Here is a 23,651-nt window from a genome sequence, read left to right as displayed (position 1 = left end):
TTATGGCTCCAGTCATGATCTCAGGGTCAAGAGCTCAAACCCCATTTCAACTTCCATGCTAGGCATAGAGCCTGCTTAGGATTCTCTCTCTCCCTCTGCCGCTCTCCTCAACCTAGAATGGCGCGCGCGCGTGCTCGCGCGCGCACACACACACACACACACACACACAAGTGTTCTCTCTTTCGCTCCCTCTCTCAAAAAAAAAAAAAAAGTATTTACAATAGATTGGGCCATTGTGAACCATTTCAGCATATCACTTGTGTCCTATTGCTGTTACTGCATCATCTTTTTTTCCCCTTAGGATTTTATCATGTTTTTTTAAGTAATTTCTGCACCTGGCATGAGGCTCAAACTCACAATCCTGAGATCAAGAGTTGCTTGCTCCATCAGCTGAGCCAGCCAGGTGCCCCAACCCCATCATCTTTGAGTGTTTCCCTTGTATTCTGCACAAAAGATGACTGGGACTCACCTTGTATTTTACCTCTTTCAGTCGTGGAACCATTCATTTATGCAAGGCTCCTTGGTTCTTTTGGTGGGGATAGTACTTAGAAACCCAGATCTGGGTGCTGGGTGTCTTTGTTGCTTCTAGGTTCTGTTGTTGGACAGAGCTATGAAACATGTTGAAAAATAAACTGAGTTCATATTGTGATAGTTTCATTTCAAATTTAAGATTACAGAATTTTGTACTAGTTTACTTGCTTTATCCTACAGTGCATATTACTTTTAAAATTATAATACCAATATTACTATGAACAGTAAATATACCGAGTGAAGTTTAAGATTTTTCCAGTTCTTTTTTGTCTTTAGATTATTTCACTGACTGGGTGCCTGGTTGGCTCAGTTGGTTGAGTGGGTGCCTTTGGGCTCAGGTCCTAGGATCTAGTCCCGCATTGGGCACCCTGCTCAGTGGAGAATCTGCTTCTCCCTCTGCCCCTCCCTCTGCTTGTGCTTACACGTGTGTGCTCTCTCTCAAATAAATAAAATAAAATCTTAAAAAAAATTATTTCACTGATGATGAAGTAATGAAGTAACGTGTTCATAAATTCTGAACTCATTTTATCCTATGTGCTTATGTTACTTGATACTCATTTACGTTCATTTATATTCCTTAGTGTTCAGTTTTTAAACTTAGTTTTTAAACTTAACATTGGAGTCATTTCTTTGCTACTAATGTGGCTTAGAAGACAGCAGTGTACATGTACTTGACCTGATTATGAAGCAGTCTCTCTGGCCTAAAGTAAATAGGTCATACCAACCTAGTATGCAGAAGACCTACTTACTGTTGATGGATAGTGTCTGAGAAAAATTGAGAAAGTGATTGCTAATTTATAAAACCAAGAGAGCTATGAAATTGAACTTACTTGAAAAATGTAATATGGGTAGAGCCCTGCCTTAAAACAATAGTCCTAGATAACATTTATTCCCTGAAGAGGCTCAACTTCAGTAAGTGTTGTTTTAACTTCCTTTTTAACCTCCTACTGAAATATTTGCCAAAGCCCTTTTTTAAAGTGGGATTGTGTCAGAATCTTTTTACATATATTAGTACTATTTAGTTGGATCAGTAATTTTCAAAAATGAAACTTATCCATGTGTTATTGTACTTTTGTACTTTTAAAAATAATAAAAAATGCTTTAGATCCAGTGGAAGATATGTATCCTTTCAGAGGTATCTAGGTAAAGAATTTAGAAGTCTACTTCAGGACGAGAGCAACAAGAAGTTAAGCAGTATAAAATAGCTCATAGGAAATAGGTCATCCATTTGCCTTCAAGACACTAAAAGACTACTTCAGAGTTGTTAAAAAGGAGAAAGCCATTGAGAAATAGAAATAAGGGATATTTTACCTGTCAAGTTTTGATGAGTGTAAAGGAATAGAGGAAATAAATGGATCAAAATTTTAAGCATTTTAGATTATATGTATAAAGTAATACAATGATAATGATAGATTTTTATATATAAGAAATTAGGATTCATGTTGTCTTTGCCAAAAAAAAAAAAAAATAGAGAAACTCAAGTCTCAAAGGAATTTTTATGTAGGTTACCCCCAAATCTCCAGAGAGAAAAGAAGGGGGGGGTAAGTAGGTAGGTGTAAGAAATGTTCTCAGCAGTTGTTCCAGTTCTCCTGGAACTGATAGGTCAAGTGGGAGTATCTGGGTCTTCTCTAATCTGATTAAAGACTCTAATGACCTCATTTCGGAGCAAAGAGGTAGTAGCCCATGGCTTGTGGTGGCAAGAGTTTCCCTCCCTACCTTTTGGGAGAGAATACTGTAGATATTTTGGACTGAATAAATCTTTATTTTGGGGTTGGCCCTAGTAAATTGGAGGCTATTTAGCAACACACCTGGCCTCTACCCATTAGATGCTGGTAGAACCTGTCCCCCCACCCCCGCCCCCAGTTATTTCAACCAAAAATGTCTGCAGATGTTGTCAAATGGCTTGTGAGGGTCAAAGTGGACGTCCCTCCCATTGGGGGTGTGTGTGTCTTGAGAATAAGTTGCAGACCTGATGCTCATTACTCCTAAATCCTTTAGTTTGTACTTTCTTTTTTTCTTTTCTTTCTTTTTTTTTTTTTTTTAAAGATTTTATTTATTCATGAGAGGGGCAGAGACACAGGCAGAGGGAGGAGCAGGCTCCTTGCTGGGAGCCTGATGTGTGAGACTCAATCCTGGGACTCCGGGATCATGCCCTACACTTAGTCTGTACTTTCTAAACACAAGAGCACTCTATAGCTGCAGCATTCCCATCAAAACCAGGGGTTTGTTTTGAAATTAATAAAGTAATAGAGATCCCATTCAGATTTTACTAATTGTCTCAGTAATGGCTTTATGGCAAAACAAATACACTCCTCCCTCCCAAAGAAAGAGCTCATGATCCAGTCCAGAATCACATGTTGTGTTTAGTTGTGACAAGTTGCTACTCCTTCAGTGTGGAACATCTGTGTCTTTCCTGGTCTTTCCATCGCTTTGACATCTTTGAAGAGTTAAGATCAGTTATTTGTTGTGTTGTGACTTAGTTATTTGTATTTGGTGGAAATACCACAGAAGAGGTACTATGTTCTCATTGCTCCATATCAGGTGGCACACAGTTGTCGCTTTGTACCATTACTATTGATGTTAACTGATCCCTTGATATCTGTCAGGTTCTTCAGCTTTCCTCATCAAACTTTTCACCCACTAATTTTAGCATTCATTCTTACCCATGTCAGTTGTTTACTATGGTGGTTGTTGAATGTTTTTTTCTAATTTGCATCATTCCTTCTACGGTTATTAGCAGTTGGCCCTTCTATTTTAAGGGAAATTTTTCTTACCTTCCTGTAAGACTATGTGTATTTATATATTCATTTCTTTGTGTCGGTATGAACAAGGATTCCTGTTTTATTTAATCATTTATTGTTGTTATTTAAATAATAATACTATTGATACCTCAGTGCCCAGATTAGATTTGGCATGTGGATGTTCCTTCAAACTTCTTTTTAATGCGTCTAAGTCTTGTTTATTTCTTTACTTAATGACATACTGAGATGTTCAAGACTCATAGTGGGGCACCTGGGTGGCTAGGTGGTTCAGTGTTTGCCTTTGGCTCAGGTTGTGATCCCAGGGTCCTGGGATCAAGTCCCACATCTGGCTCCTTGCATGGAGCCTGCTTCTCCCTCTCTCTGTGTCTCTCATGAATAAATAAATAAAATCTTAAAAAAAAAGACTCATCATATTACTTTCTCAGCCCTGGAATCAACCATTTACCCTAGGACCCCTGTTTTCTTCTTCTTTTTTAATATTTTATTTATTTATTCATGAGAGACAGAGCGAGAGAGGCAGAGACACAGGCAGAGGGAGAAGCAGGCCCCATGCAGGGAGCCTGACCACGTGGGACTCAATCCGGGGTCTCCAGGATCATGCCCTGGGCTGAAGGCGGGGCACTAAACTGCTGAGCCACCCAGGCTGCCCCCTTGTTTTCTTTTAGTGGAAAATGGTATTTAGAAATAAAGACTTGGTAGGGGTGCCTGGGTGGTTTAGTTGGTTAGGTGTCTAACTCTTGTTCTCAGCTTAGGTCTTGATCGTAGGGTCCTGAATTTGAGCCCCACGTTGGGCATAGAGATGACTTGAATAAATAAAACAAAAAAAGTTAAAAACAAAGAAAGTCTGGTGATTAGGTATGGTCATTTCTTTTGCATTGTCATTGCTTTGAGGAGGACTTTGAATTAAAAGGTAGGAAACATAAATATATGCATCTCCCACCCCCCCCCCACCCTCCACTTACTTTGTATCTATATTTAGAACCATGAGTTCACACAGATACCTAATTCAGGTTCAGTGCCATGTTTTATTCTAGGCTTTCCACATTTTGTTTCACTTTGCTGAGAAATCTGGTTTCCATTATCTTCAACATATTTATGTATTTTTTCAGTCTCATGTATATAACCAGTTTCCTGACCACACAGGCCATCTCCTCGGCTTTAGTGCAACTAGCCAAGAGGTCCCTCTTGCCTCTCCCTGCCTCCCCATGTTAGAGAACATTACCTTTTTTAAGGATGCTACTCTGGTAATCTTCCCCAGCACTTAACCAGGGATGCCAAAAAGGGTTGTTTGTAACAGACTAGGGGAACACATGTGGCAGAAAGATGAGAAGGGTGAGGAAAACTTCTGGTAAGAATGTAGTTGAAGACACCTGGCTGGCTCAGTTGGTTAAGCATCCCAACTCTTGATTTCAGCTCAGGTCATGATCTCTCAGGGTCGTGAGTTTGAGCCCTACATCAGGCTCTGTGCTAAGCACAGAGTCTGCTCGTCCCTCTCCCTCTGCTTCTCCCCCTGCGCTCACTCTCTCTCATTCTCATGAATGAATGAATGAAAATTTTTTTAAGATTTTATTTATTTATTCATGAGAGACACAGAGAGAAGGTAGAGACCTAGGCAGAGGGAGAAGCAGGCTCCATGCAGGGAGCCCAATGTGGGACTCCACCCTGAGCCAAAGACAGATGCTCAACTGCTTAGCCACCCGGGCATCCATAATTTTTTTTTTTTTTTAAGGAATGTAAAGATGATTTTAAAGAACGTTGAGATGATTACTCAGAAAAATTTTAACTCGCTAGGGAGAAAATTAGAATTTGAGGGATTAGGTTGGAACATATCGGTATTTAAGTGCCTGTTTCTCCTTATGGTTTTATTGGTCATTTGATGCCTTTTTAAAAAAGTGCCATCCTATTTTTGATAGTTGGGTATAGTTTCCCTCAATTCTGTTATTTGCAGTTGTCATATATGTGCTGAAATACTTAAATCATTTCTTTTGCCTTCCCTGCTTTTTGCTTTATTTCTAGCTTCCATTCAGCTGCTGCCTTTCTCCTCTCTTTCTTAAGGGATTATCTGTGTGACCCTCACTGCTTGGAGGGTTATATTTTACCAGAGACTTGGGTCAACTTACTTTGCTAATTAAGACTGCTGCTGGGTCACTGATGAAACTAATAACCGTATTTGTCAATCTCTGTTTCAATTCCCAAATACTTGTATCTTCATTTTTATCATTTTCCTATAGTTCAGTGTTGGGCCCATCTGACATTATCTTTTGTCTGACTCTCATAGGAACATTCTGGACTTTAGTTTTTTCTACCTATCATTAAATACGACACTGGATTGCAGGCTTCTGGATAATTGAATTAAAATTTGCGTATCATTGTAAATTACTTGTTATTACATATTTATTATATTAAGATTACATGAAGCTGCAGTTTCACAGTTCTGTGTAATTTTATAGTTTTATAAACTCATTATTTTGTTCCATAAAATGAATTTAAATGGGTTGTCAAAAACAGAATCTTACAATTGAAGAGATTTTAAAGGACAAGTAGTCCCACCTCCTACCCAAGAGCAGATGTTCCTTAACAGTATCCATCATTAGCAGTTAACTCATGAAGCAGCTTATTTTTTTGTCAGATTATTTTACCCACGATTACCTTTGTTGTTTGGAAATTCACTGACCATCCTGGGACCCAGTCATCAAGATGGCAGTGTGAGATTTACTGTATTCTCATGGACTAGAAACCTGAGATAACAGATGGATGTGCAGCCTTAAAAAAAAAAAAAAAAAAACAAGAGACTGGCCATTGATTTGCAAATCTGGGATACTGGCCAAAGTATAGGAGTAAAAAGCCATAGCTGCCCATTTATAGTTCCTAAGGTGCTGATCCAAAGAGTTGTTGAAGCTGAGCATATTCTGGCTGAGCCAGGCTGTGGTAGAGGGTCAGTTGTAGCTGGCTTTCTTTAGGATTGGTTTTATTCAGTATATACTACTTGGCTTTCCCAGGGCTAGGTGCTGAGAATTTAAGAGACTAAGCATCTTTAAGAGGCTGTCCAGTGAGGAAGAATATTTTTCTCCCTATGGAAGCTTTTTGGTAGTCTTAATATTTCCTCAAATGCGTTATTTCAAAGCAGAAGCATCTGTCATATTTTTTGTTTTGTTTTTTAAACATTATTTATTTGAGAGCGTGGGCCTGAACCAGCGAGCGGAGAGGCAGAGGGAGAGGGACAAGCAGACTCCCTGCTGAGCATGGGAGCCAGGATCACAAGATTATGACAGCCGAAGTCTATCGCTCAGCTGAGCCACCCCACCCCGGTGCCCCTGTTATCTTTTTATGTAGATAGAATTTAACTTAAATAGTAAATCAGGTACTTAAATTGTTGATCTGATATACATAAAGGTTTAGGGAAGTGTGAATTCTTTTCTTGATTAATTCTTGAGAGGCTTTTTCTTGTAATATTTTTAAAAGATTTTTTAAAATGATTTTAGTTGAGAGGGAGAGCATGCAAGCAAGAGAGAGTGAGAGAGTACAAGCGGGGGGAGTAGCAGAGGGGGAGGGAGAAGCAGACTCCCCACTGAGCAGGGAGCCCAACATGGGGCTTGATCCCAGGACTCCGAGATCCGAGATCATGACCTGAGTCGGAAGGCAAATGCTTAACCAACTGAGCTCCTTAGGTACCCTATGGGATTTTTAAAAAGATTTATTAGGGTACTTGGAGTACCTTTAAAGTTTGAAAGTTCAAAATATTTTTCCATAACTTACTTCCCAGAAAATGAAGTTTGAAATGAGGAAATGAAACCATAGGTCAGTCAAACCTGACTCTCAATCAAACCTGAGAACTTGGGCAGCCCGGGTGGTTCAGCGGTTTAGTGCCGCCTGCAGCCCAGGGTGTGATCCTGGAGACTCGGGATCAAGTGTCGGGCTCACTGCATGGAGCCTGCTTCTCCCTCTGCCTGTGTCTCTGCCTCTCTCTCTCTCTCTCTCTCTCTCTCTGTGTCTCATGAATAAATAAATAAAATCTTTAAAAAAGAAAAAACTGAGAACTTTGGCATATATTTGAAACTCTGCTAAAGCATGTGTACCTGAGTATATTAGGGTGCTTAGATTTTGGATTTTGTTTTTCCATTTCATGATATATTTTAGTTAGAGTTTATTCAGAAATACAGAAAACTCACTAGGCTTTCTTTCCTTTTTCTTTTCTTTTCTTTTTTTTAAGATTTATTTATTTGTTTTGTTTTAAAGATTTATTTATTCATGAGAGAGGCAGAGACACAGGCAGAGGGAGAAGCAGGCTCCATGCAGGGAGCCCGACGTGGGACTCGATCCCTGGTCTCCAGGATCAGGCCCTGGGCTGAAGGTGGCGCTAAACCGCTGAGCCACCTGGGCTGCCCTTATTTATTTGGGAGAGTGAGAGCATGCACATGTTGGGTGGGGAGGAACAGAGAGAGAGAGAGAGAGAGAATGAATATCTCAAGCAGATTCCCTGCTGAGCCCAACACAGAGCTGTATCCCAAAACCCAAAGATCATGATATGATCATTATTAAGAGTCAGATGTGTAACTGAGCTACCCAAGTGCCCTTAGACTTTCTTCTCTTGATACTTTGATGACTTCATGCTAATGATTACTTCAAATAAACATAAGGTGTGTACTTTTTTGAGGATGGTGACCCTATATATATTATTTTTACCTTCATATTCTCTGAGATAAGGAGGAGTTCATAAATGTTTATTTCTGGGATTCTTAGAAGTATCTTTCAGCAAAGAATATGTATTTAGTACTAAATATATATATAATATTTATGGTTGCCAACCCTATCAAATTTGGAAAAATTTCAACCAGTATTCTTCAGATACTTTTGTCTCTCTGTTAATCTTTTGGTACTGCAGTGACTCTTGTCCTACCTCAGTCAGCCAAAAATCAACTGGTAAAACCTGTCGTCTGACAGAAACAGGCTTATTGACTTAACTGCAGTAAAGCATACTGCGTAACAGAGGAATGATGAGACCTCTTACCAAGTAAAAGTTTTTGTAGGACAGGGGAGCTTGAGTGAAATTTAAATGAAACACTGAGAGGCTCAGGGCAAAGCGGTGTTATCTACAGAGGGATTGGTATCAGGTCTGGGCTGCAAAATGGACTAGGGTCCGGTTTACTTGAAACTATGAAGTTGGGCAGCCCGGGTGGCTCAGTGGTTTAGCGCTGCCCTCAGTCCAGGGCCTGATCCTGGAGACCTGGGATCGAGTCCCACGTCAGGCTCCCTGCATGGGGCCTGCTTCTCCTGCTTCTCCCTCTGCCTGTGTCTCTGCCTCTCTCTGTCTGTCTGTCTGTCTCTCGTAAATAAATAAATAAATAAATAAATAAATAAATAAATAAATAAATAAATAAAATATTAAAAAAAGAAACTATGAAGTTAAAGTAATTAGGGATGTTGTGTCCAGAAACTCTGTTTGAAGCTGTGTCTCTCTTCAAAGTAGCTTAATTCTCCAAGTGAAAATGGGATATTTTTAAAAATTTTTTAAAAATGTTAATATTTATTTACTCAGAGAGAGAGAGAGAGAGAGAGAGAGAGAGAGAGGCAGAGACACAGGCAGAGGGAGAAGCAGGCTCCACACAGGAGCCCAATGTGGGACTCAATCCCAGGACTCCAGGATCACGCCCTGTGCCAAAGGGAGATGCCCAACCACTGAGCCACCCAAGCGTCACTTTTTAAAAATTTTTTTTAAAGATTTTATTTATTTGAGAAAGAGCATGAACGGGGGAGGGGCAGAGGGAGAAGCTGACTTCCCCCTGGGCTAGGAGCCTCAAGTGGGGCTCAATTCCAGGACCCTGGGATCATGACATGAGCCTATGTCATATGCTTAATTGATTGAGCCACCCAGATGCCCCCATCTTTTTTTTTCTTAGTGAATCAACAGTCTATTGCCTTTTTAGTTTTAATTTCCTTATAGCTAACATACAGTGTTTTATCAGTTTTGGGTGTATAGTATAGTGATTCAACAATCCTGTATGTTACTCAGTGCTCATCGTGAGAAGTGAGCACTTATCCCCCTTGCCTATTTTACCCACTCCCCACCACTTCTCTTCTGGTAGCCATAATTTCTCTGTAGTCTTTTGTCCATTGTTTTTTGGTTTGTTTTGGTTTTGGGGTTTTGTTTTTTGTTTTGTTTTTTTTCTGTTTTATTTTGGATGGTTTCTCTTATTACATTTTGAAGTTGTTCTGCAGTATATAGTCAACTATTAATCTCAACCATTAAAATTTTCATCTTGGGGATCCCTGGGTAGCTCAGTGGTTTAGTACCTGCCTTCAGCCCAGGGCTTGATACTGGAGTCCTGAGATCGAGTCCCACATCAGGCTCCCTGCATGGAGCCTGCTTCTCCTTCTGCCTATGTCTCTCTTTCTCTCTCTCATAAAATTAAAATAAAATAAAATAATAAAATAAAATAAAATAAAATAATAAAGTAATAAAATAAAATAAAATAGAAAAGAAAAACAAAACAAAATAAAATGAAATAAAAATAAATAAAATACAGACCACAAAAATTTATAAAAAAGAAGTTTCATCTTTATAAATTTAGGTCTGTTTTATGTCTTCATTGTTTCAGTGTTTCCTCTACCTTAAAAATGTGGAATATAGTTAGTTATTTTTAATGTTCTTGTCTGCTCATTCTGTCATCTGTATTGTTTCTGGGTCTGTTTCTGTGGATTGGTTTTTCTTATGGATTGTATTTTCCTACTTTGCATGCCGGTTAATTTTTAATTGAATCCTAGTCATTTAGGCTTTTACTTTGTTGGGTGTTGGATGTTTCTGTATAAGATTTGACTTATTCTGAGATGCATCTAAGTTATATTTGATCCTTAAGAAGGTTTTAAATTTTAGGTGAGTGAGAGCCTTTAGGGATCACCCCTCCTCCCCCCAACATAGATCACCTGATTCCCCTGAATTACAAGGTTTTCCACTATGGCTAGTGGGACCGTGAACTTTTTCTAGCTCTGGGAAAGAACAGTCTGGGGATTATTTCCTTGCTCTTCTGGAGGAAGTTCATTCCCTGCTTCAGGTCCTTTTTTCACGCATTCGCTCATCATTACTCAGCTACGTATTTGATGGGGACCCTCTGTATGTCCAAAGTACTTTGAGCAGCTCTCTCCTCTGGTACTGTGCTCTACAAACTAGCCACCTTCGTCTTTCTGGTTCTGTCTCAGTAAGAGAGAATGCTACTGGTTGAACTGTACTCCCTTCTTGGGGCATTGCCTGGAAACTCAGGCAATTATAGGATTTAGTTCATATTTTTGCCTTCTCAGGGATCATTGTGCTGTGCTGTCTGATGTCCATTTTCCAAAAACGGTTTCATAAATTTTGCCCAGTTTGTTATTTTCAGATGAAAAAGTGAATTTGGTCCCTGTTTCAGCATCAAATCCAGAAATGGAAACCCTAGATTCATGTATGTGTTAATGATAATCATTACATTTTTGTACCCTTGTAGTCTAATCATTTTTTTTCTTCATGAGGACTTAAGAATATAAGGATTACCTCCAAAACTAATGGTCCATTCTTGTTTCTTTCTCTTATGTTTTTTTTTTTCTCTTTTATCCTTTTAACTGGACTTGATCTGGAATTTTGTATTAAGTTGAAATACAGTTGTATCTATTTATGCTTAGCTATGATTTCTGTGTTGCCCATATAAAAAACATTTGAGAAAGTATACAGATAGAAATTTGGTAGAACCAGGTTGAAAATAAATGAGGAAACTGTTAAGAAATAGTAAGGAATAGAATGAGGTGAAGTCTGAATTCAAGCCTTTTTGTCTTAATGGATTTCTCAAGGCCTACCACGAATAAAACCTTGAGAGTCTTAGAAGCTGGGGCAGAGATGGTTGTCAGTGGCCCCTTTACTTTTTAGGAAGAACCATTAAAAATAGAAAACCCTTACCATCCTTGGGTCAAGTATGTGGGTTATGTTTTAATCATCTTTTTATTACTCTTTGGTTTTTAGTTGTCTTATCTAAACTTTGTCCTTTTTAGTTGTCTTATCTTGTTTGCATTTGTTACAGTTGCTTCATGGAAATTAAAATATTAACTGATAGAATGATAAAAGACTTCTATCTTTTCAATTTTTTAAGTTTTCTAAGAGAACTTAAATTTTTAAAAACTGCTTTTATCTGGAAATACTTTGAAAATTACAGGAGAATTGCAAAAATAAACTAATACAAAGCACAGTCCTTATCCTGATTATCTTAGTATTGGGTTTTTCATTTATTTTTTCTGTCTCTTCTTGTGTGTATGTATACTCATACGTGCATACTTGATTTTTTCCCCTGAATATTTAAAGGTAAATTACATATATCATAGTTTTTAACCCTTAAATATAGTGTGTATTTCCTAGTCAGGTATAGGTCTCCATCTGTAGTAATCAAACTGCAGTAGTAAATTTAACATCGTTCCAATATTTTTACCTAATCTGCTGTTTCAGTTTGGTCATTTGACACAGTAACGTCCTTTATAACATTTTCTTCCCTCCTGGTACAGGGTCCAGTCTAGGGTGCGGTATTTTATTTAACTGCTAAATCTCTTTAGTCTCCTCTAACCTGGAATATTTCTATAATCTCTGTCTTTTATAACATTGGCATCCCCTGATCCCATTAAAAAAAGCATCTCATTTTGGTTTAGTCTCAAGTTTCTCTTGATTAGATTCAAGTTATTCATTCTAGGCCCGGTTACTGTATAAGTGATGATGTGTTCTTTTTTTTTTTCAGTGTATCACATCTGGAGGATATTCATTATGATCATCCAGTCAAGGGGTTGTCTCTTTATATATAAACTTTTTTTTTCCCTTGCAACTCAAAAGCAGTCTTTGAAGAGATACTTTAAAACTATTGAAATACCCTATTTTTCATTAGACTATACTTTTAGATTTAGTATATGTGAGGATTCTTTCATGATCCAGTGTTTACTGTGCTGGTTGCAAAATAATCATTTTTCATCTCTCATACTCCCTCCACATTCACCAGTCAGTTCTTAGTACTGCTATAAGCCTGAGCCAACCCTTCTCCCTACTTTTTCTTTTATCAGTATGGACTCATGAATCTCTGTCCCTCTTTTTAAAGGTTGTATTTATTTGAGAGAGATAAAGTGCATGCACAAGTTGGGGGAGGGTGGGCAGCCCAGGTGGCTCAGCAGTTTAGTGCCACCTTCAGCCCAGGGCCTGATCCTGGAGACCCTGGATTGAGTCCCACGTCGGGGTCCCTGCATGGAGCCTGCTTCTCCCTCTGCTGTGTCTCTGCTCCCCCCCCCCCCCCGCCCCCGTGTATTCTCATGAATAAATAAATAAAATCTTTAAAAAAAAAAAAAACAAGTTGGGGGAGGGGTAGAGGAGAGGGAGAGAATCTCAAGCTGACTGCAGTGAGTGCGGAGCCCAGTGTGGGACTTGATCTCACAGCTCCCAAGATGTTGACCTAGGCCACAATCAGGAGTCAGATCCTTAACTGACTGAGCCACCCAGGTATCCCTCTCTCTCTTTTTTAATGGCTCATAATTCATTACTTATTTTGGAGCTAATTTATCTCGATTTGGCCGGTTAAAAGCTGGAACTCTTGTATCTGTGACATGCCATCTTCTGTGAGCACTTCCTTATTTTCTGGCAGAACACAATGTTCCAGGTTCATCTTGTACCTCTGCTCCATCCCTGGAATCAGGCCCATTCTCTGATGAGTCTCTCCATTCCCTCTGGGGAATGGTATTAGAGGCCAAGATCTGGGCACTAAATGTGCTCTCATTGCTTCTTGACCCTTTTAGCAGATGACAGTAGGAAGCATGAATGTATATGCATATATGTTCACATACATGTATAGGTTTCTGCATGTGCACATACCTGTTCTAGAAATCATGAGTTCACAGTATCTCGAAACTGAACTATCTCCACAGGGTTCTTTCTTGCTTTCTCTCTAACCTTGACTCCCAGCAACATCAACACATTCACTCAAACCTATAATAACCTAAAATAGTTCAGAATTGCTTTGTTCATTCTGTTACAATAAATCTCATGTGTTCAGGATTTTGTTTTACTTTTTTGTTTTTGTAATCCTGTACTTGCCCCACCCTATGTTGCTACCTACCGACTAAGGGTATGAAGTGTAATACTGTGTTCATAAGTTGCTTAGATTAGTTCTGTCTGCCTGCCTCTTTGTCTTTCTGTCTTTTCTTCAGTGTTTGCTATTCATTTGAATTATGAATAAGTTTATTTGTTCTGGCTTGCTTTCAGTTTTAGGGTTTTTCCCCCTTTCGTTCTTTCTAATTTGTTTTTTGAATATTTACAGCATTAATATGCTTCTAAAAATCACAAATACACAAAAAGTTCAGTGAAGAGTCACTTCATTGAAGTATGTTCCAGCCCATCACCCACCCCTTGTAGGGAACCAATTGCATTGTTATCTCCTTTATCCTTTTTGTGTTTCCTTTCTTATTTTAGGTATGTGTGTGTGTGTGTGTGTGTGTATTTCTTAAAAGTAGGCTCCACACCCAGTGTGGAGCTTGAACTCACAACTCTGAGATCAAGAGTCTCATGCTGTATCAACTGAGCAAGCCAAGTGCTTGTGTTTCCTTTTTAAAAATAAACATGAGGGATCCCTGGGTGGCGCAGCGGTTTGGCGCCTGCCTTTGGCCCAGGGCGTGATCCTGGAGACTCGGGATCGAATCCCACATCAGGCTCCCGATGCACGGAGCCTGCTTCTCCCTCTGCCTATGTCTCTGCCTCTCTCTCTCTCACTGTGTGCCTATCATAAATAAATAAAATAATTTAAAAAAATAAATAAATAAATAAAAATAAACATGAATTTTCTTATTTTTTTTCCTTTTTTTTTTTTTTTTTAAAGATTTTATTTATTTATTCATAGAGACACAGAGAGAGAATGAGAGGCAGAGACACAGGCAGAGGGAGAAGCAGGCTTCATCCAGAGAGCCCGATGTGGGACTTGATCCAGGGTCTCCAGGATCATGCCCTGGGCCGCAGGCGGCGCTAAACCGCTGCGCCACCGGGGCTGCCCCTTTTTTTTCCTTTTTATATAAAAAGTAGTATCTATATGTGCTCTTCTGTACTTTGCTTTTTTAAATTTAGTAATATAATAACTCTTGGAAATCACTCTATAGGTTTATCATATATATATTTATAATTTTTTTGAAAATTGGATTTGGATTATATTTTTTCCTTAGTTTCTTTCTTCCTCCATTTTCTTACATGTTGTATATGTCCTTTAAATTGTAGTTATATATGTATGGGTTATGTAAATAAACAAATACAATGTTGGGAAAATTTTGTATATTCACATTCTTAAAATTATATGTTTTTTTTTTTTAATGATATGGTTCTAATTTCAGTTGCAGATTTTATTTACATGTTGCTTTCTTAGCATTGGGCTTAGCTACTATAAAAGAAATCCTAAATAAGTTTTTAAACAGGTAGCTTCTTTTTCTCAGGCTTACCAATCCTTGGCTATTTATCTCCAGACTGATTTCAAGTTGCTCAGTTGTTAAGAGTCCAGCTTCCTCTATGGTGGTGGTCTATCATCTCTACACTATTAAAGAGTATAGAAGGAGTGGAGAGATGAGGCAGCGATCCATCTCTAGGAGGCCAGGACCCATAAGGTGTACTGTACTTCTGTTCACACATCATTGACTAGGACTTAGTCATGTGCCCACATAAGCAGCAAGAGATGTTGGAAAATCGGGACAAGCTTGTGTCCAGCTTAATATTTTTAAGAAAAAGAAGAGGAGAATGAATATTCTCTAACCATGGGTATTTCAAGATATTTACAGCTTCTCTTTGCAACTGGTCCATTACATACTTAATGGCATTTTTAGTTGTAAAACCTGATACCTATTTTAGCTGATATTTTCACTGTGGCTCATTCTAGCATTTTTAATAGTTGCTGAATTGCAGGCTAAGATATATTAGTTTTCATAAAGTGCCAAATATTGAATTTATCTTTTATCTGGATGTTTTATAGTTTATGCTCAAATTTTCATTTTGAATTCTGATGTGATAATGGCTTGCTTCTATAAAATCATTGCTACCAATCATACTTTTGAAGTTACACTCACAACAACCGATTAGTAGTATGTATTGTTCTTCATGTAGATAGGAGTTAACACAATTTTTTTATAAAAATAGCCTATTTCTTTAAAAGGTTTATTTGTGGAGTTTAATTGAATGAGGCAGAAAAGATCTTGAGCTCTTTCCCCCTTGTATCTGTGGATTACATTCTCTGCATAGTGCTCTGTATTAACCTATTCTAAATGTCTTGTTCTTAGTTCATTCTTGATTTTAGTTTAGGGGCATGCTTGCACTTTCCCCTTTAAGTAATTTAATAATTTGAATATTTAACAAATTATGAAGATTTACTTAAGGATTTTATTTGGTCATAGGGTGGGGCAATTTGAGATTATATAATTATGTTTCAAAGAAATTTCTTAAAGAACTAAAAGTTCTTCTAATCTTGGCAAAACTTTCTCCCTTGAACTCCTTCTCCTTCTCCCATCCATCTTTTAAAAAATTCTTGTAACTTTTTTTTAAGTCAATAAAGTTATTTTAAAGATGTATTTATTTATTCATGAGAGACACAGAGAGGCAGAGACATAGGTAGAGGAGAAGTAGGCTCCCCATAGGGAGCCTGATACGGAATTTGATCCCAGGACCCCCGGGATCATGCCATGAGCTGAAGGATACACTCAACTACTAAGTAAGTCACTCAGGCGTCCCAAGTCAATAAATTTTTATTTAAGGAACTTTACATATGATTCCTTTCACTACTCATCACTGATCACCATAGTTCCTCCAAATTAGAATCATAATCTTCAAAATAGCCCTTTTAAAAAGAACTTTAATTCAGTCCAGTTGTCACTGTCAGTCCAGAGTTCTTCTGGTTAGGCTTCTTTGATCTCCACTTGAATATGGACAGACTTTAAACATTCTCCACCTGTGATCTTCGGGATCCAGTTGCTTTACTTTAGCGCCCTAGAAATCAAACTGTAGAAGTACATGGATTGCTATTTTGGCAAGTGATCTCAAATTATTAGTCCTTAATTGTTTCTAATATTGAAAAGTCTTGTCATTTCTGCTCTACTCCATGAGCCTAACAGTAAATGCTACAGGTCTCATTGTCATTACTGCAGTAACTTGTGTCTCAGTGTAGCCACATTAACAATTTCTGGACACTGGGACGCCTGGGTGGCTCAGTGGTTGAACACCTGCCTTGAGCTCAGGTTGTGATCCTGGGGTCCTGGGATCGAGTTCCGGATCAGGCTCCCAACAGTGAGCCTGCTTCTTCTGCCTCAGACTCTGCCTCTCTCTCTGTGTCTCTCATGAATAAATAAATAAAATATAATAAAAAACAACAAAGAGCAATTTCTGGACACTTTAATTTTTTTTTAAAGCCAAATTTAAATTAATTTTCTGCCTTTTTGAATTGCCACTAAAGCCCTGCATATGCACTTTGATTTTTTGGAACTCATTTAGTTGTAGAGCATGCTGATTGAATTACTTGTGAGAGTGCAATTCTGTTATGATATCCTTGTGTGGGTAAGGCTAGATGAATTCTAATCAACTTACTATATTTGTCTTCATTTAGTACATAGTCTTCTTTAAAACTCAGAAATAGATTTGGTACTGTTAAAAAAATTCATATGGCTTAAAAGCAGTTATTTCAATTTTTTTTTTTTCCTTTTAGGAGCCAGCTCAATGAAAGATAGCATAATATTATAATTTCTTCTTAGCTTTTGATGAAGGAGTTCTTTCCTCTGCTTTATAATTGTGATTCAATAAGCCAATCTGTTAAGCATGGTCTTGGCATTAAAATTGTAAAACCCAATTTTATTCATTATTCTCTTAGAAACTGGGTTCTCTGTCATGGATAAATGCTCCATAGGTTTGTTACTGGCATGTTTTTCCTTTCACTGTAATAGAGTGTTGTACTTAGGTTTTTTTCTTTTTTGTTAGGCCCCTGGAGAATTAAATAGAAGAGAATAGTATGTTTAAGATTACTAGGACTGAAATATGCTAAAATGATTCGAAATCATTTTTTAGACTGTTATTCAGGAGCTTTCTTATTTTGTTCTAAATATTCTTCTCATTAGGTTAGATCAGAACAAACAGAATCCACAAATATTTTAAAACTGAGAAAAGTTCAGGAATTTGGTTAATGTGATATGTATGCTTTTTAAACCAGAACAGAATTAACCAGATTAAAAAGGTAAGCCTAGTGCAATCTGGATGACCTGGTTAAAACTTAGCTAGGTTGCTGAATGATAAGGATGATTTTCATCTCCCTTGAAAAGTTGATTGCTATATTGTGTATTTACAGATACCGTACAGTGATTTTTACTAAGTGACCATAGCATGTGACATAGTATTTTTGTGGAGTCTCCATATACAAATCACTTAGGTGTATGTGGAATTTGGAGTGATGTAAAGAGCTCAAGAATTAATATCCTTCTTATCCACCCCCATCTCTTGTGTATGCGAGTGCATACTACATCCAAATGTTATTTTTTATTTTAATTTTTAATTAGTAGTATGTATCTTCATCTCCTCCCTCTCCTTATAATAAACCCTATATTAACCATGTAGAACTTTGAAGTAATAGTCAAGGAACAGTTCTAATTGGATCCACTTTCTTTTGGATGAGCATTAATATGAAAAAACATCAAAACCTTTTAAAATAACAGTATTACTAAATTGCTTTACTCAACAGAGTAAACGAAGTTCATTGAATATGTCCTTTTAACATAAGTTATTTGGTCATTCTATGTACTGTTAGGCTAAATCCATTTTGAGTTGATTTTTGTGTATAGTGTAAGATAATGGTCCAGTTTCATTCTTTTGTGTATGAGACCTAGTTTTCCCAGCATCATCTGTTGAAGAGACTATCCCCATTGTGTGTGTAGGTTTGGCACCCTTGGTGAAGATCATTAGACTATGTATATTTATTTCTGAGCTCTCTGTTTTGTTCCATTGGTCTTTATATCTGTTTGTGCCAGTACCTCACTGTTTTGCTGGCAGAGACACAGGCAGAGGGAGAAGCAGGCTCCATTCTGGGAGCCCGACATGGGTTTTGGTCCCGGGACTCCAGGATCATGCACTGGGCCAAAGGCAGGCGCTAAACTGCTGAGCCACCAAGGGATCCCCTCCATCAATCCTTTTTAAAAAGAAGTAAAGCACTTGCACTCTGAGGCATCTGTTCTTTCCAAATGTCCTTTATCTTTCTGGGCTCATGACTGTGCTTTGGGTATTAAAGTTGCTTAAATGAGGGATCTAACAACTAGTAGGCATATATAGCTGATGTTTGAGAGAAAAACAGTAAGGAATAAAGAGCCGGGTTTTAAAATTTATGTTGAGTCTGTTCTATGTGGTTGTGTCGTAAGAGGCCTGATCAAGTCATTGCCTGGATATATAAATAACGTTAGATTACTATTGTATCCTCACTTTATGTAAACGTGGTATGTAAGAAAAATGGGTTTATATACATAATACAGGTGAGAGACTTTATGCTCCTACTTTCATAGTAGGATTCCTTTTAGTATTAAGCATCTTCTAACATTTAATATGCAAATCAATTTAAACTTTTAGCTTTTAATAAACCAGTTCTTATGGAGCTTATGCTATTATCTTCATGTCACAAGGTGGTTATTTAAAGATAATATTTGAAAAAAGATAACTTTGATGCTTAATTCTAGTTTGTTAACTGCAGCTGGTAAGGGAAGATGGTTACATTTTTGACGCAGACCTTTTTTTTAAAGTTAGTTTGTTTGTTTGTTTGTTTATTTATTTATTTATTTATTTATTATCAACATAGAGAGAGGGAGAGAGGCAGAGACACAGGAGGAGAGAGAAGCAGGCTCCATGCCGGGAGCCTGATGTGGGACTTGATCCCAGGACTCCAGGATAGCGCCCTGGGCCAAAGGCAGGCGCAAAACTGCTGAGCCACCCAGGGATCCCCTTGACGTAGACTTTTGGCCTATCTTAAAGTATGTTTCCCCACTTGTACTCTTATTTTTTTGTAGTACTGAAAATGTGAAGATTATTATAGTCTTATAATCAGAAAATCTCTAGGGGCACCATTTCTTTGAAGCTTGAAGGATAAAATTTTTGTTTAAAGATTTTATTTATTGGGGGGGGGGGGGAGAGCGAGCACAAGCATCGTGAGAGGGAGAAGCAGGCTCCTTGGCTGAGCCTGAGAGCCTGACTTGGGGCTTGATTCCAGGACCCTGGGATCATGACCTGAGCCTAAGGCAGGTGCTTCACTGTCTGAGCCACTCAGGCGCCTCTTAAAGGACAAAATTTAACATTACTTTTGTAAAGGATAGAAAAAAAAAAATGTTCTCCATTGTTGTTTAATCAGTCCTCTTTGGAAAGTGAGGATTTTTTGTGGTTTTTATACAGATTTAATTCTTTGGATTTGGTTATAAAGGTTCATGGTTCTTTATTCTCAATTCTGAAATTCAGAGTGTTAAAACTGAAAATTATTTTCATTAAGTTTGCATTAAATTGATTTGCTAGTACACTGACCTGAACTGAGGTGGAGCAGTTTACATCTTTATCACACTTCATGGGAATATACATACATTTTGCTGCAGGAATCATATATGTTATTACATAGTACTGCTTTAGATTCCCCTGTGTTATGTAATATATGCTGTATATATACCATAACTACTTTTTAAAACTTTGAAAACTTCTTAGTAATGTTACTCATCTGGCCCCAACAGTTTCACTGAAAAATGAATAATATGGATCTTTGTTACTTTTCATAAGCTGCCTTAACATTATTGGAAGAATAAACAGCATGAATCAGTAGTATGTGGAATAAAGTATATGTTGAATTAACTATCTTTTTTTTTTTTTTTTCTTAAGATTTTATTCATGAGAGAGAGAGAGGCAGAGACACAGGTAGAGGGAGAAGCAGGCTTCCTGTGGGGAGCCTGATATAGGACTCAATCCCAAGACCCTGGGATCACGCCCTGAGCCAAAGGCAGATGCTCAACCACTGAGCCACCCAGGGATCCCGAATTAACTATCTTGATTAGTAAGTTAGTACAGGCTGGTAATAGTTGCCCACAGCACCAATTGTTGATGTGATAGAACAGTGATTCCATAGGCGTGGGGGCACATGCGAATACAAGCCAGCTATTGTCTATCCTGCTCTGTCTAGGATACGTGTTTAAGTATTTAAGTTATTCTTTGTGATTTTATTTTGTTTAGATGAGACACTTATATAAGGATGCAAAATGAGAAGGAAACAGTTAATCTTTTTCTCATTTCTCTAGTCTCCTACAAAAGCTGTATATAATGCCAGACATTGGAACCATCCAGACTCTGAAGAGCTGCCTGGGCCACCAATAGTAAAACCTCAGAGTGCCACAGTAAGTGAACTAAAATTTTTAATTTCATTTTTTTTAAAACTGTTGCTGTTTTATTTACAGTTTGAAAATCTTTGACTTTAACAGTTCATTTTGGACTCCTCATTAAAATTGAGCAGCTTCAGTTTAATTCATGGGAAAAGTGAGGGTTGTTTACATGATTACTGAAGTTCTGATGCTACTAGTTTATAGATAAAAGCCTTAAAAACATTGGACCACGTTTTTCTCCTGACCCAGATCTTATGGAATTACTGTACTTAGTGTTTTAAGGGTAAATTATTCCATATTTGAAGTTTGTGTTAGCTATTAAGACTATTATAAATTATATCCTATGTAGCTTTGAGTGGTTAATTTACTTTTTGGAGGAGAACTTTTTCCTGCATTCCAGTAATAGTTTTCAATTCAAAGCACATATGAAAAATTCTTATCAAGTTATTTTCTTTAGAATAACTGGAAGAACCATAGATTAATACTTTTAAATTATTGGTAATACCTCAGTCACAGTATGTCAAGGAATGAATCTTTATAATGACAAAAGAATTAGGGATAGAGCTCTTTCTAAAATACAATAATATACAGTTCCCTGTCTTCTTAAATTTGAATATATTAAACTCTGTATACTAGTATAAAATCATCCTTGTGTATATTAGTAATTATATACCAGGCTTTTATTATGATTATTTATACCCTACATTACAGATTCTTTATTTTAAAAGTTCTCTTGTCTATCTGTTGTGATTTTCTTGTCCCATTCCTAGCCTTTTATCAATGCTATTTGTGTAATTGTGGTTCTTTATTCCTTCTAATGGTCTTGGAGACAAGTAACAAATCATGTCATGAGGTTCAAAAAGACCAAAAGGAATTCCTGAGTGGTTCTTTTATGAGTCTTACCTAGCAGTGCACAGAATTTTAAAGTAGCCCTTATGACCTTTCAGAGGCCTCCTTTTTTTAAATTTTTAAGCCAAATTTGCTAGGTAGATGAGATGTTACTATTTTTATATATTTAGAACAATAATTTAATACCTTTATTAATAGGTGAGGCTGTCTTCAAAGGAACCAAATCAAAAAGATGATGGAGTTTTTAAGGCTCCTGCACCACCACCCAAAGTGATAAAAACTGTGACAATACCTACTCAGCCCTACCAAGATATAGTTACTGCACTGAAATGCAGAAAAGAAGACAAAGAAGTAAGCAGCTATATACAGTTTTACTGCACGTGGATAGATTTTTGTATGTAACATTTAGCCTTTAAAAATGTCTTGAACAGATATCCACGAACTTACCTTTCCTAGTACTATCAGTGTTTTTAAAACATTTCTTTTAGTTGCCATATAATGAACTCTTCTATACACTTCTAAATGAAATACAGCTCATAGATTTTAATGTGCTGGTTCATGGTTACCAAAGAAGTGGACTTATTTTTTCTTTGCAGTTGTATACTGTTGTTCAGCATGTGAAGCACTTCAATGATGTGGTGGAATTTGGTGAGAATCAAGAATTCACTGATGACATTGAGTACCTGTTAAGTGGCTTAAAGAGCACTCAGCCTCTAAACACACGTTGCCTTAGGTGAGGTCTTATTTTTATATTTGATTAAGTATGCATGCTCTCACTAAAATTTTCCAACCAAAGAGCCAAACATTTGTGATTTTGTTATCATGAATATAGTTTATAGCCCATGGTAGTAAGTTAAAAGTGGCTGATTTTTTATAAGGGACTTGATTCTGCATGGACAGAGGAAAGTTGAATGATTGTACCCTATTAGCATAGTACAGGCTTTAGTTTAGAGATGCTTAAAATAAGTGTTAGGCTAAAAAAATCTTTTTCAGTCCCAAATTTTAGACAAATGATAAATATGTTTGATTTAAGCATGTTTTGATTTGGATCATCCTTCACATACTATAATGGATTGAATATCTTAATTTGATTGAATTATCCAGTCAGTTGGAATATATCCTTTCAAGTATTACCTATAGTCTTCATGTATCAGAAGCATTATGAAAGGTAGTTGAGACTTTTTGCTTTTAATGGTAGTAGTAGTGTAAGGAATACAATGATGATCATGTGTTATTTATACTAATCACTTAACTATGTATGATTTTTAATAATTAGGTTTGCCCGTGTGTTTTATATTGCTATCTATTTGGGCAAGTGGCTTGACACCCCTTCCCTTCCCCATTTGCTTCTCTTGGTATTGTGCTAACAAAAAACTAATGACTAGCTATTTTCAATACCTCCTAACCTGGTCTGTTTTCTCCTAGTGTTATTAGCTTGGCTACTAAATGTGCCATGCCCAGTTTCCGAATGCACCTGAGAGCACATGGAATGGTAGCAATGGTCTTTAAAACCTTGGATGATTCCCAGCACCATCAGGTATTTTTAAGTTTCTGGTTTTAGGAAGCATTATTTAAAAATTTTTAGTCTATTTGGCGGCACCTGGTGGCTCAGTCAGTTACGTGCTTGACTCTTGATTTTGCTTGGGTCATGATCTCTTCTTGGTTGTGGGATTGAGCCATCCTAGCTTTATATTTTTGACACAAATTTAGCTGTGTTTATTTTATAGAAAAAATAGCTAAGTGTCTGATGCAGACTTTAAGACATTATTGATTTAAGATTAAAATTCAACTTTATTAACTATATCATGAGGTAGAGTATAAAAAATTTTGTGTGTATATGCAAAGCTGGAACAATGGTCTATAAATTCAGCATAGAATGGCTAAAGAAAAATGTATTGCACTCACATTCTTCTAGTTTGGGAGTTTTGATATGGGGAAGATGTCTAAAAAGGAAAATTTTAAGTAACAGCTTTATTAAATTCATATTTTCCTAGAGTATTCTAAAGGAGGGGGGGCATTTTCATTGAATAAAACATTTTCAAGGCTTCCAACATGTGAACAAATGTCAAAACAGTGTCATTAACTGAAATGTCACCAATTACTCACATTAACTTTTATTTTTAT

General features: G+C 37.2%; 1 protein-coding gene across 6 annotated transcripts in view; it reads left to right on the top strand.

Annotated features, from left to right (window-relative positions):
• WAPL (WAPL cohesin release factor) overlaps window positions 1-23,651 on the top strand; it is an 80,390-nt gene that overhangs the window by 34,527 nt on the left and 22,212 nt on the right. For all 6 annotated transcript variants that reach the window (XM_026005802.2, XM_072756412.1, XM_072756413.1 and 3 more), the window contains exons 5-8: window positions 20,598-20,693; window positions 21,726-21,878; window positions 22,124-22,260; window positions 22,953-23,064. In XM_026005802.2, coding sequence (XP_025861587.1) covers window positions 20,598-20,693; window positions 21,726-21,878; window positions 22,124-22,260; window positions 22,953-23,064 — 498 coding nt within the window. The remainder of the gene's footprint in view (window positions 1-20,597; window positions 20,694-21,725; window positions 21,879-22,123; window positions 22,261-22,952; window positions 23,065-23,651) is intronic.

This window comes from Vulpes vulpes, chromosome 4 (assembly GCF_048418805.1).
Source record: "Vulpes vulpes isolate BD-2025 chromosome 4, VulVul3, whole genome shotgun sequence".
NCBI classification, from domain to species: Eukaryota; Metazoa; Chordata; class Mammalia; order Carnivora; family Canidae; genus Vulpes; species Vulpes vulpes.
The sequence above is the reverse complement of the archived record's forward strand: the minus strand, read 5'-3'. Positions and strand labels throughout refer to the sequence as shown.